This window comes from Mastomys coucha, unplaced genomic scaffold, assembly GCF_008632895.1.
Source record: "Mastomys coucha isolate ucsf_1 unplaced genomic scaffold, UCSF_Mcou_1 pScaffold15, whole genome shotgun sequence".
In the NCBI taxonomy this organism is placed as follows: domain Eukaryota; kingdom Metazoa; phylum Chordata; class Mammalia; order Rodentia; family Muridae; genus Mastomys; species Mastomys coucha.
In genome coordinates, this window is record NW_022196897.1 from 70,382,631 (window position 1) to 70,396,769 (window position 14,139).

The 14,139-nt window shown below is 39.0% G+C and overlaps 1 protein-coding gene across 3 annotated transcripts in view; it reads left to right on the top strand.

The window, feature by feature from the left end:
* Nucleotides 1-13,925, top strand: part of Itgav (integrin subunit alpha V) — a 76,411-nt gene extending 62,486 nt beyond the window's left edge. For all 3 annotated transcript variants that reach the window (XM_031370810.1, XM_031370809.1, XM_031370811.1), the window contains exons 22-30: nt 84-163; nt 908-988; nt 1,403-1,508; nt 2,044-2,202; nt 3,293-3,391; nt 8,722-8,835; nt 8,932-9,039; nt 9,800-9,922; nt 10,159-13,925. In XM_031370810.1, coding sequence (XP_031226670.1) covers nt 84-163; nt 908-988; nt 1,403-1,508; nt 2,044-2,202; nt 3,293-3,391; nt 8,722-8,835; nt 8,932-9,039; nt 9,800-9,922; nt 10,159-10,254 — 966 coding nt within the window. In that variant the 3' untranslated portion in view covers nt 10,255-13,925. The remainder of the gene's footprint in view (nt 1-83; nt 164-907; nt 989-1,402; nt 1,509-2,043; nt 2,203-3,292; nt 3,392-8,721; nt 8,836-8,931; nt 9,040-9,799; nt 9,923-10,158) is intronic.
* The last annotated feature ends 214 nt before the right edge of the window (nt 13,926-14,139 follow it).

Sequence of the window (14,139 nt, forward strand, 5' to 3'; positions counted from 1 at the left end):
CCCATTTCTTTATTTGGATGACAAATTTAATGTTTCTAATTTACAGAAGACTCTGACTGCCACTGTTATTTCTTCCCCTTCAGCTGCTCGCTGGCCTTCGTTTCAGTGTGCACCAGCAATCAGAGATGGATACTTCTGTGAAGTTTGACTTGAAAATTCAAAGGTATGAAAACACCACATTAGGATAAAATAACCATTTTTTTCTTATAAATATATTACATACCACCCTTTAAGGATGGAATAATGTAGATAAGCCATTAGCACTGCATTATAGAATTTTTCACAAATGTATTTATTTTTTAATGTACATTGGTGTTTTGCCTGCAATTATATCAATGTGAAGGTGTCAGATCCTCTGGAACAGGAGCTGTATAGACAGTTGAGAGTTGCCATGTATAACTGCCATGTGGGTGCTGGGAATCGAACCTGGTCCTCTAGAAGGTCAGCCAGTGCTGCTAACCCCTGAGCCACCACTCCATCCCCACATTATAGAATTCTTAAATCCGCCAGGCAGTGGTGGCACATCCCTTCAATCCCAGCACTTGGGAGGCAGAGGCAGGCAAATTTCTGAGTTCGAGGCCAGCCTAGTCTACAGAGTGAGCTCCAGGACAGCCAAGGCTATACAGAGAAACCCTGTCTCGAAAAACCAAAAAAAAAAAAAAAAAAATTTTATTGTCAATTTGAGTTTATAAAACAAAATTAAATGCTAGGCAATGCAACTTTTCTTCATCTTTGAATTAATGGCAATTAAAATAATTGGTTGATCGGTAGGAGTTCAGTTTCTATTCTGTTTTGAATTGTTTAGTTTTAGTTCCCCTGAGTTTTCCCTTTCATAGCTTCGATGATAAATGTGCCCAATCCAGTCCTGAGCATGTTTCTATCTTTCTTTTTTTTCTTCATTTTTCAGCTCTAATTCTTTTGACAATGTGAGCCCAGTTGTATCTTACAAGGTTGACCTTGCTGTTTTGGCTGCTGTGGAGATAAGAGGGTAAGTGTCTTATTGTTGTGCTTGCTTCTGAAGTGTGGCTGCTGGACTCTGACTTTCTGCAGGCAGCCTCCCCAGCTTAGTGCTGCTTTACCAAGGCAGTGGACTATGTAAAGACAAGGCCCTGAATGTGCTCCAGAGAGCCAAGTGTCTTTCTGGTGGTCTTTTGAAAAGGCATGGTAACAGCAGTCTTAAAGTATGCTGACTGAACCTTCACAGCACTTGCTTACTGGTTCATATGTTGCTTGCTGATTTAACAACAGTGGCTTTTGTGCCTATGTTCATTTGTAAGCTTTTCCTTTAAGGCTTTTAAAATTCATTCCGATTTTATTCAGTTGAATATAGAATACTCAGGAGAATGAACTTACTGCACTGTTTGATATTCACGGTAGGTTTTTTTTTTTGGTCATTGTTTAGAGTTTCAAGTCCAGATCATATCTTTCTTCCAATTCCAAATTGGGAATACAAAGAAAACCCTGAGACGGAAGAAGACGTTGGGCCTATTGTTCAGCACATCTATGAGGTTTGCTGTCGTCGGATCTAATAGAAAGCTAGTGAAGGGGTCAATGGGGAGAGCGACTAAACCTCTTTTAAAACCAATCCTTTATAATCTTTACTTGGAGTTTGTATACATGCACCAGAAGTACTATTTGTAAGTTCGTTTTTATAGACAAATATCTATATTTGTTTAAAGAACTCAGAATCAACTCTGAACAAAAGAAATAGCCCTGTATGTGTGCCCCATGACATTTTGAAGTTCTGACTAGAAATTGGAAATGCCTATAACTAGGCAAAGTTCTATTGTCTTTATGAAGGCTATTAAGTCAGCATTCAGTAACTCTTTAACAGTTTTCCTTACATTTCCATCCTGGTAGATCTTTCCATTGAGAGATAAGCATTTGTTTGGCCTGTATGTACAGTGGTCTTGTTTGAAGTCTATGGGTAGCAACTGCTACTGTTCAGATCCCATTTTTGATAGGATTTCTAGAGCTAACATTGTGGAAGGATTGTAGAACTAATTATTGCTCAAGGTGCTTACATTTTCTTTTCCTTATTAGCTGAGGAACAATGGTCCAAGTTCATTCAGCAAGGCAATCCTAAATCTCCAGTGGCCTTACAAATACAACAACAACACTTTGCTGTACATTCTTCACTTCGACATTGATGGGCCAATGAACTGCACAGCAGATACAGAGATCAACCCTCTGAGAATTAAGGTGGTGTGCTTTAAGTAGCTCTTTATTACCATAACTTTTATTTCTTTCTAACCATATAAGTGAAACTTAAAATAAAAACAACTATTTTGATGTATAAACTGTGCAAAAAGTATTTTAGTTCACAACCAGTACACTTAAAATTAGCACATTTATGCAATAGGTAAGAATTAATTCTGTGAAATCCTTGAGAACCTTATGTTTAGGAATGTTCAGTAAACCTCAGGAGATATTCCTGACCATGGCCCATTGCAATATCAGTTTGTCAAATGTATAATGCCATATTTAAATTGAAGTTTCTGATTTTAGAGTAAGATATGCTATTTTACTTGTGACTTGATATACAGAGTTAGGAAAGTGTCATTTTATAGGACTTTATATACTTTTGGTGATAGTGATCTTTGTTCTAGAGTACATATTTATCTAAAAATATTACATCAGACTGGGCAGTAATGACACATGCCTTTAATCCTAGCATTCAGAAGGCCGCGGCAGGCAGGTGGGTCTCTGAATTTGAAGCCAGCTTGGTCTACATGTTATGGGACAACCAAGGCTACACAATGAAACCCTGTCTCAAAAAACCAACAAAACAAAACAAAAAATATTACACCATATACAGTCTAAGGAAAGTTCAGAAAACAAGTAAAATCAGCCAGACTTGATGGCACATGCCTGTAATCCCATAACAACTTTGATGTTATCCAGGATCACATTTTGTATTCAAGGTCAGTCTGGGCTGTATAGTAATACTGTTTCCAAAACCTCAAACAAATCAGACTCAAGCCTCTTGACTGGCACTCATCATAGACATGCGGTAGAACTCCAGGCTCTTTCAGCAGGTATCAGTTTCCCTCCAGGAGTGCTGGGAGCAGCACTGGTTAGGAAAAGGTATGATGATTAATGATGCTGAACTTTTACTTTCTGTCTTTCCTGTTCACTAAGTATTAAGTGGTAAATTTTCTGTCATACCACATTTTTGTAGATTGTATGCTAATCATATCTAAGCATTAATGTCTAAATGTCAGTGTAAGATTTTTTTTCTGTTATCATTTAACCACCTTTTTACAGTGTAATCCATGTCTCATCTTTATAGACACCCGAAAAGAATGACACAGCAGCTGGTCAAGGAGAAAGGAATCATCTCATCACCAAGCGGGATCTCGCCCTCAGTGAGGGAGATGTTCACACTTTGGTAAGTGCCATCACAAGTGCACAGAGGATAAGCATCTAAAAATACATGGTTACAGGACACTTGACAAACAACGTCTCAGCAGTACTGCTTAAAAGATCTGTGGTCCTCAGGACCCTCTTCTTCCTGGCTACACTAATGACAGGTCTCAGCTGATCCGTTTTATATACTGTTTAATAAAAGCATTTTGTATTCTTCCTGCCTCGACTGCTCTTCCAGCTGGGCATTTTTGGTCTCATCTTCCTCTTTGGCACTTCAGTGGCATTTTGCAGGAGAAACCTGGAGGCCCAGTGATGAAAACTGTACAAAGGGAATAATTAGTTCAGTGGTTTAACTTTAATCATGTCAGGTTATTCAGTGCCTGTACTGTTTGATAGAAACACATTGTCAGCAGTCACTATTTTTTAAAGCCCTTTTTTTTATAATTATGCTATCATTTTTCTTTGTGGCACATAAAGGCTAGAGGACAACTTGTGGAAGTGACTTCTTTGCTTCTAACACACTGGTCTTCAAGCTTGACAGTGATAACCTTTACCTTCGAAGTCATCTTCCCAGTCCACACCTACCATTTTTATATAATTGAGTCCTGGGGTCAAAGGCTCATTGTTCAAATACTGAATTTTCTTCCCATCACCACATCAGGGCATTATTCTCTCCTGGTTCTCCATCTGCCGCCCCTCGGTCTTGGTTTTTAGAATTTTATCCCCTCCACTGACCTTCAGGCTCCTTAATTGCTGATTAGAATTTCTCTTTAACTGTGAGTCAGCCTTTTCTGAATCGATCTGGAGAATAGCTATGGTTTTTCATAGTTCTTTTCAGGTCCATCATAGAAAGTCCGGGCAATAGTTCAAAGACTGATGGGTTCCCAGGGTGATGGACCCTCGTTTCAATATCCAACCCTTGAAAAGGAGTTTATTGATCATTCTCCAAAAGCAACTCCTGACAACTGATGATTCACTCATCTGTCTAAGAACAGTGTGTCTCTAGTGGGAAGAAATGAATAAATACTCTGTATTTTTACTGTGATAAAAAAAAAAGAATTTCTCTTAAAAGTCTATCAGAAAATAACAAATCTAGAAATCCATCCAGGAGTTTTCAGCAGCATTTGTCTCCCCACATTGATCTTCAGGGAGTGAATACAAACCCCATTCTCTGTAGAAGTTCTTCCTTTATGTCTCTTAGCTACATCCTGCATTTCAGTAAATCCCATCCCCATCTACTTTGTAAAACACCTCCTCATTCTAACTCATGTGCACCAACTCCATTGCTTCACAGGGTGACCCACACCACTTTCCATCTTATCAAGCTTGGTCTCTGATTTTATGCCCTTATCTTCTGTAGTGTCTATTTACCACAGAACCTGTAGGGGTTCTTTGATGTGTGGGTCACTGGCAGGTCACTACAGGAATTTCTGAGTTGACTCAGAAAAATCACAGACGGCTGGAAAGATAGCTCAGTGGTTAAGAGCACCAGCTGCTCTTGTAGTGGACCTCAGTTTGGTTCCCAGCACCCACAGGAGGCAACTCACAACTGTAAACACAGCTCCAGAGGGACCAAGACTTCTGGTTTCAGAGGACACTTACATTCATGTTCATACACTCCTAGACAGATATACATAACTAAAAATGAAAATTTCATAAAAATTAGGCACTGATCTATGGGTATAATAGTATGTCATTAGGAGTCATTTTATTGGAATATTCTTTGAACAGAATAATAGTTTTCCTCCTGTCCCATGACCTACCTTATCTAATCTCAGGCTCTTGGGTATATTTGTAGTGTCAAATGTGGGTTCCATCTTATAGAATCCTAAGTTTTAAAAAACTGTTGGTTACTCACTCTATTGCACCAGTCTGTCCTGATGACAGGTCACTGCTATAGGTCGCAGGGTTTGTAGCTGGTTGATACTGATGATTACACTTCTCCACCAGTAGCATGCAGGGTACCTTTCCAGTCCCATGATGGTCAGTTGTAGGGATGGAACTTCTAGTTAGGCACCAACTAGACTTTTCCATGTTAGATGACATAAATAAGTGTTGTCCTCAGCAATAGGGTTTTACCATTAGGTTGTGGGAACAACCCAGAGCCTTGGCTATATCCTGTCATGTTGGGGTATTTCCATGGGGCTCCTTTGACCAATGACTAAAGAAGACATGACCCATCATCTCCAGCAGTGGAGATTTGACTTGGTGACTTACAGTAGTCTAGCTGGAACATTCTCTCCTCATTTCTTGATGACTCCATTTAGATTCCTTTCAGGAAGCTTCTACAGTAGTAGGATTCCATATAGCTTTCCCAGTGTCCTCGAGTGTTAGCTGTCCTTACCTGTGTTCCCTGCTTTACCCATCTCCCCACCTTTCTAGTCTAGATTTCCCTTTATCACTCCGTAACACTGCATGTTCTGTCTCCTTGTCTGAGAGATCATCTCCCTCTCTCTCTCCACCCCCTTACCATACTAGGTACCAAACCTCTGTGGTTATTCAGATTGTAGGACACATTTTGAAAGCTTAAGAGCTAACATCCACATATAAGAGAAAGTATGAGCCAGGCAGTGGTGCTGTATGCCTTTAATCTCAGCAGAAGTAGAGGCAGACGGTTCCCTGAGTTCAAGGCCAGCCTGGTCTACAGAGTGAGTTCCAGGACAGCCTTATACAGAGAAAGCCTGTCTCAATCAAAGGGGATGGAGGGCATACAGTACTTGTCTTTTTGGTTTCTCTAGTGATCACCTACCTTGAGTGAAACATAAAAGGAGTCTCTTTTGAAATCTGTCATTTGCTAACTTGGTTTGACTTAGTAAGAGCAAGTACCATGTCCTTTTTTTTAAAAAAAAAAATTTATTTATTTAGTTCTGTATATGAGCACACTATATAGCTGTCCTCAGACACAACCAGAGAGGGCATCAGATCCTATTGCAGATGGTGTGAGCCACCATGTGGTTGCTGGAAATTGAACCCCGGACCTCTGGAAGAGCAGTCAGTGCTCTTAACCACTGAGCCATCTCTCTGGCCCCTGTATCATGTCTTTTTGAGTCTGAGTTACCTCACTTAGGATGATTTTATTTTATTTTTTTAGCTTGATTCATTTATCTTTAAGTGTCACAATTTTATTTTTTTTAACAGCTGAATTATATTCCACTATGTAATTGTAGCACATTTTCATTATCCATTCACCAGGCAATAGATGTGTAGGCTGTTTCCCAATTTCTGACTATTATAAAGAGGGCAGCAACAAGCATGGATGAGCAAGGATCTCTGTAGTGTAATGTAGAGTCCTTTGGGTGTATGCCTAAAAGGGGTATAGCTGGATCTTGCAGTAGACCAATTCCTAGCTTTCTTGTGTCTATTTAACTTCTTCAGACTGAAGTTTTTCTCCTAGTGAATTCTGTAGAGACAGGGTCTCTCCCTGAACCTGGAACTCACTAGTTGGCTAGCAAGGCTCAGGGATTCTCTTTCTTCCTTCCTAGCAGTAGGATTACTGCCATGTGCTTCTACGCCTTGCTTTTATTCTGTGGGTGCTGAGAATCAGAACTCAGCTCCTTACACTTGCCTAGCAGGTATGTTACTGACTGATCCACCCTCTACTTCTTGCATAACTCTATTATATTGATTTACATGTGCATTCTTAATGATGTAACAAATCGTTTTTATTAGTGTAGCTCTGCAGGAAGTTTTGTAATCCTTCCTTCCTTCCTTCCTTCCTTCCTTGCACCTTTCCTTTCTTCTTTGTTTGTTTCTTTCTTGTTTCAAACGTAAACCAGTCTCACTGTAGCTCAAGTTGAAACTTCTACTGATCCTTCTGCCTTAGCTTCTGGAGTGCTGTGATTGCAAGCTTGTATCACTGCATTTAGCTTATTTTCTTCCCTTTTAAGCTTATTTTTGATGTTTGACATTTTTAGCAATTCCTTATGTACTTTAGGTTAAGTATATACACTTCTTAGGGCTACTTGCATCCCACTAGCAGTTTGTGTGTCTAACCCTAATTGGAGAACTAGAACACAGGCTATACAGTTAGGTTCTCTTTGACTCCTTTCCACAATATTTCAGTTCCTTTCAGGGTTTTCATGAAAAGGCTTTTTCAGGGTACTAGTTTTGCATTTATTCTTCTTGTTGTTGTTCTTTTAGCTATTGTTGCTAGTCTACAACCAACAAGTCATATTTGTATGTTGAACTTGTATACCCTGAAGGAACTGTGCTCTGTTGTGTCTGTTCTTGTTTATTAGGCCTTTATTAGTTTTAGTGTAGCTTGCTTGGATTTTGTTGTCGTTTTGATTTGGTTTTTAAAACATAAGATCTGTTTATCTACTGAGAGATGACTTTGCTTTATCTCTTTATTCTGTTGTGGCTGAACCACAGTGGCTAGACCTGTGCAGTTGATCAGAAGCAGCATATCCAGACCCAGTTGCCTTGTCTGTGGTCTTCTGTTAAGTGTATATTTAGTTGTGCTTCTGCCAAGGATGTGCTTTATCAGGTGGAGGGAGTTCACTTCTCTTCCTCTTCCTCAGCTGCTGGTGCCATTAACTGGACAGTGTGCTCTGGGGTGCATGCATGTGACGGAGTGCAATGTGACCGGCACATGGAAGGTGGTGGATATTGTTTCCCTCAGCTGCCAACCTTCAAGTTCCTGATGAAAACACCAATTATGGCAGATGTCATCAGAGTGGGATTTTCTTTCTACAGGTCTCACACAGAATAATAATTAAAGATTCACTGCTTTCTTTGCTTTTCTACAGAGTTACTGTGATCTGATGTCTTAAAATGACCATATTCAGGGTTTGCCTAGAGAATGTTTAGTTGTCTTAAAAGTGAACTTTTCAATATTATAGGCTTTATGCTCCTAGAATAATTTACACTATAAAACAATGCTTTTGCCAGGTGTGGTGCACATACCTTTAATCCCAGTACTGGGGAGGCATGGGGAGGCAGATGTGAGATCAAGGCCTCTACTTAATCTATGTAGTAAGTTCTAGGATAGCCAAGACTGTGTGTTGTAAGACCCTGTCTCAAGACATACAGAGAAAGAAACAAAATGAAACAAAGGAAGCCTGCTCTTTTCTGAAGGGAAGCAGAGAAGAAGTGGATCTTGGGGACAGGGGAGATGGTGGGAAGGGCTGGGAGGAGCAGAGGGAGGGGAAGATGTGGTCAGATGTAATATATGAGAAGAATTAAAAAAAAAGCAAACCACAGGGTTAACTGTTGTCTTGTTTGTTAAGCATTATTCCTAGAAGACAGAGAATCTATAGTTTCTCTATGGCCTTCACGTAAGAATGCTTAGTGTTCAAATGTTACAAACGGCAGTGTGACCTCGCTGTGTAAGGAAATGGTCTGTTCTGGCAGGGTTGTGGAATCGCGAAGTGCTTGCAGATCACCTGCCAGGTTGGTCGCCTGGATAGAGGGAAGAGCGCAATCCTGTACGTGAAGTCCCTGCTGTGGACCGAGACGTTCATGAACGTAAGCAGATAGGTGTACCAGCAGATTTATACATTTTTCCAAAGAATGATAAGGCTTGCCGCCTGAGAAACATCACCCGTTGTTATTCCTGTGCAGAAGGAGAACCAGAACCATTCCTATGCCCTGCAGTCATCCGCTTCATTTAATATCATAGAGTTCCCTTACAAGAACCTTCCGATTGAGGACCTCTTCAACGCAACGCTAGTAAGTCACTGGCTTCAGAGGGCGAGTAAATGCAGTGCAAACACCTTAGTTAGGTTAATGGAAGTTTAACTATAATAAGTGAAAATATAAGTTTCCGGAGAGGATTATATATTTTAGAATCTAAAGCATTTTCTTTCTTTCTTTTTTTTTTAAATTACATTTGTTGTTGCTGAGGGGAGGCATGTGTCAGTGTTCTTGGGGAGGTCAGAGGACAGTTTTCCAGAACTGATCCTGGGACCTGAGGATTGGACCTGGGATATCAGGTGTGGTGACCAGGGCCTTTAGCTGACGAGTCATCTCACTGACCTAGGCTCTTATCTCATGGTGTTCCTTTACTTCCTTACTCTAGAATTAGCAGAGCTGGCCCTTTTTCTTTAGCTCTTGGTGCTGTGTAACAGGGTTTTTTAACAAAATACCAAATTAGTCAGGGGATATTTTGGGGTTACTTTCTCCCTACAGTTATAAAGTTGGAAGCTAACTACAATAAGTAAACATATTATAAGTATTGAAAATAGGATCAGCTGTCATGATCTCTATTGGGTAATTTACTAGTCATTTCAATTTAAATCTGATGCCAACCTAGTGTCGGAGTTTTGTGTGCGTGCACACCTGCTATGGATGCCTAAGGCGCACTCACTAAATTGTTGTGTGAGAAAAAGAGCATGGTGTGACTACCACTAAATTAATTATTAAAGGAAAGTCGAGTACTCACTGACTAGGCCAATGAGGTATTTAAGACTCAGTGTGTTTTCTCCAACAGGTCACCACCAACATCACCTGGGGCATTCAGCCGGCGCCCATGCCTGTGCCTGTGTGGGTGATCATCTTGGCCGTTCTCGCAGGGCTGCTGTTACTGGCTGTGTTGGTATTTGTAATGTACAGGGTAAGTTATGGACACTGAAGGGGATAAGGGGATAAAATCAGAGGAAAAGGGTCAGGATGAAGGGAGTAAAGAAAAGGAGAAAAGGAGCCACGGTGCTGCTACCTGGTGAGCAGAGCTTATCTCAGGATGGGATACTAAACAAAAACGCCGTTTGAATTTTTGAGGTGATAATAGAGTCAGTCGTATTTTTGGCGTTCTGTTACTTATCGAGCACTATTTTTTTCTTTAACTGGCAGATGGGCTTTTTCAAACGTGTCCGACCACCTCAAGAAGAGCAAGAAAGAGAACAGCTTCAGCCTCATGAGAATGGCGAAGGAAACTCTGAAACCTAGCTGTGCTTCTTAAGCAGTGCCACTTCCACATCCTCCAAATTTACCACCTTGATGGTAGATTTAAACATCTCTTGTGAAGAATAAAATCCCAGGACTTGTATTGCTGAGGGCACCCAGCAGCCCCAGTCTATCCACAAAATTGAAATGGATATTTGTTGACTTCTCTTTATAAATAAGTTCAGGTTACATTTACTTCACATACACTAACGTGTGTTTTTAGGCATTTAAGTGATAGAATTTCAAATGATTATCTTTGTTCAGTGTACATAAGACAGATAGCACCTGAGTTACCATGTCATGTAGCATAGTACCTCTTCAGTTACTGTTTCTAGTTTACTGTGTGGGGTTTCTCTCTTTGATAGGATTTTAAAGCAGTTCAGATTTAGACCTTAGCATCAGTAAGTTTGCACAGGTACTTAGAACAGGTACACATTACACTACAGTTGAGTTCATAAGCTATGGAAGACTTTGCAATTGCATGGACTTAGATTTTAATATCATTTACCCAGTAGAACTTTTAAATAACACGATACCATCAAAATTCTTTCCTGGGGCTGTAGCTCACGTCGTAGCACATGCAACTCCCTGGGTTTAATCCTCCACACTGGGAGGAAAAACAATAGTTTCCTGTGTTAACAGCGGTACAGTATTTTTATATGAAACTTAGGTTTTTATTTATGTGTAGTCTGCATTGTATTTTATTGTATTTTAACTTTTGTAATTTAAATTCTATATCAAATCCTTTAAGTCTTCGTTTCCTGCAGAAAATTTTATAATTAAAAATACCCATTAAGTAATAGTGTGGTCCCAGCTGCTGCTGATTGAAGCCGATGGAGTTGGAAGTTGTTCCTGAAGTATGTCTATTTCCTTTGTTTGGCTGCCTGCAACATAGAAAAGCTCCAGAGACCCTCTGGAGGTCTCTACTCTTATTTCTCATCAAAAATATGTTCTTTAATTGGACCGGAGCTTTTAATTGGTAGTAATTTATTTTCCTCCTGTCCTCGTATTTTGCTTCCACTTCTGAAACTGAGAATGGCTCAAGACTGTCTTCATAACCTACAGGAACCTGGATCTCCCGCCTTTACCCCACGAGAAATGCCTGGGATCAACGTTCCAAAGGCGGCTCCTTGGCAGGTTCCTAGCATACCTCAGGTTAAGCAAGGCCATGTATAAAACCTGCCTCCGCTGTCAGAGTAAATGCTCCAAAGGTGTTTTTGTAAGCAGTTATTGTTCCTGAAACCTTCTAAAGCTGTCTTACATTTTTTAATTTAAATTACTTTTCTGGGGCTTTAATAGAGGCAGCAGAGCAAGCACGGTACGATCTTCAGTGCGGTGATTTATTCACAGTTCCTCAAGGCCTCGGGATAACTATCAATTATAGCTATTTTTGTGCAATTACATCATGTTATGCATTGGAAGTTGAGAATTTTAATAGCTTTTTAAAGTGCTGTCCTCATTAAGCAGTAAAAAATATTTCTCTTAAATAATTGAATATTTTTCTACATTTTAAAAATAATTGAAGTTTGTCTCACCATATCTTATGTTAATTCCATGTGCATATGGATGAGCTAATTTGGAGAATATATTTTCATAACATGAAGCACATTTAAGTGAGTTATACAAATTAGAATATAGACAGGACCCTATATTTAGCTTTAATAAAATTTTAAATTAATGAGTTTTGTCATGAAAGATCATTATCATAAATGCAATAATTATTTTTTTAAAACAATAAATTTAAATTCTTTTAAGAAACATTTTTGTCTTAGGGCCAAGCGTCTCTTAGCCACTTAGGACTACCACACAGATACTAAGTTGGCCTATACAAACTTTTACCTTCTTTGTCTTTCAACATAATAGCTGCCATTCCTGAAAAATCAATGAAATTCGTTCTTTGGCAATAGACTCAATATTGGTTTTTACAGTTATTCCCATTATGGCTTCTATACCAAGGAGTAACTTTTTGTTAGAGATTGAAAGATGTTGTAATTGGAAATTATCATGATGTGTAGTTTTCAGCAATAGTATGGATTTCCTTTTAAATATATTTTAAATATAAATTTGTATCTCTGTAAACTTAGGAACTGTAATTTGAAGGTTAACTCTCTGAAAAAAATGTTGAGATTCTCTTTATTCCATAACAGCGTAGGCATATAGTCAACAAAATAGCAAGAGATTATTTTACATTCATATTTGTAATTTACCAGTAATTAAAATTTATTTCCAAGTATAAAATTTTCATAATCTAGAAATTGATTGATCCAGAGGACACTTGACATATGTGAGGAATGTTAACACTGATACTGATTTCTTTTTCTGGTTTTTCGAGACAGGGTTTCTCTGTGTAGCCCTGGCTGTCCTGGAACTCACTCTGTAGACCAGGCTGGTCTCGAACTCAGAAATCCACCTGCCTCTGCTTCCCAAGTGCTGGGATTAAAGGCGTGTGCCACCACTGCCTGGCTCTGATACTGATTTGTTATAGAGATATTTATTTTAGAGTTGATACTTTAAAACATCTGTGTGAGAGTTACTTTCACCCCTTATGTTTAATTATCATCATAATTCTGATTATGTTCTGGATGACTATGAAAGGTGAAACAGTCAAAATATTATTGTCTTAAATCTACCTGTATTACACAATTACTTAATAATTAACCCTCATAAATACAACATTATTTATATAACGAGGAAAATCACTAAAGCAAACAAGAGTTTGTTGTTCCATTATGAGAACAGTGAGTGTTTCTGTAGTGAGTCTAACCCTAAGGAGGAAAGTTGGTGGCAAAGCAGATATTGGTAGAGCAGCTGGTTCTTGTAGAACAATAGAAGGCTAAGGTGGCATCTGCCCCCATGTGAGAGAATGCTGGGGAGAGCCTCATCAGCAGAAAAGTAAGTTGTTCTAGAGTGTCTGTGTGTGGCCATTGCCCATCTCTTGTCACTTTGTTCTTTCTCGTGGGAACATTTAATTTGATGAGTAAGGGGAAATGGCAGAGATGTATTATGGAATCTAAAAGGGCAAATAAAATTGCTTGATGACTAGTGATTTGTAAAAGGTTTCTTTGGACTTGGTCCTTTTATTTGAACCATGAACCTGTGGCTATGCCAACTGCAGTATACACTGGCATTCATTACAATTTCTGATACGTCATGAACTTCCTGTGAGGTACTGAATCTTTGAATTCTGTTGTCATTGTTCTCAAGTGCAATATAACAATGTAATGAAACTTAAATATAAGTCACTATTAATTTAGTAAGCTTAATCTGAAATTTGCTAGTAATTTTTGTTAGCAGAAAAGAACAATTTTGCTGTAGTTGTAGCTTTTTTTTGTTTTGTTTTTGTTGTTGTTTTGTTTACCTCTAAACCATCCAATCTGCATTTTATTTTAGGTGTAAGATGAACAATTCCTTACCAGTTTTAAAACACTTCCAGTATATTATAGTAACTTGGAAGCTGTGTGTGTCAAATTCCTTTGCTCTCTAAGTAACATGGAAGATAATTTTCTTTGGCTTCTCTCGTGATCACCCACATTGGGTGAGACATAAAATGAGTCTCTCCTGAAATCTGTCATTTGCTAACTTGTTTCCAGTTAGTAAAAACAGGTACCATGTTCTACTTTGTTTCCAATGTGTAACTTGTGACTGTATAATAAACTTGAACGTATGGTGCCAGCTTCATGTGTGGATTCTGTCCTCTCCTATGATCTCATGTTTCTTAATTATGGGAACCATCGATAATGCATCAAACAGTGACTTCAGGGTGGTGGCCCAGCTCCCTGCAAATTCAAAAATTTAAGGGTACCAGTTATCTAAAGGAAGGGGACCAACAGACAAAAAGCAAAGGGAGCCTAGTGTTAAGCCACATTCTTAGGAAGGACATGCATTCTT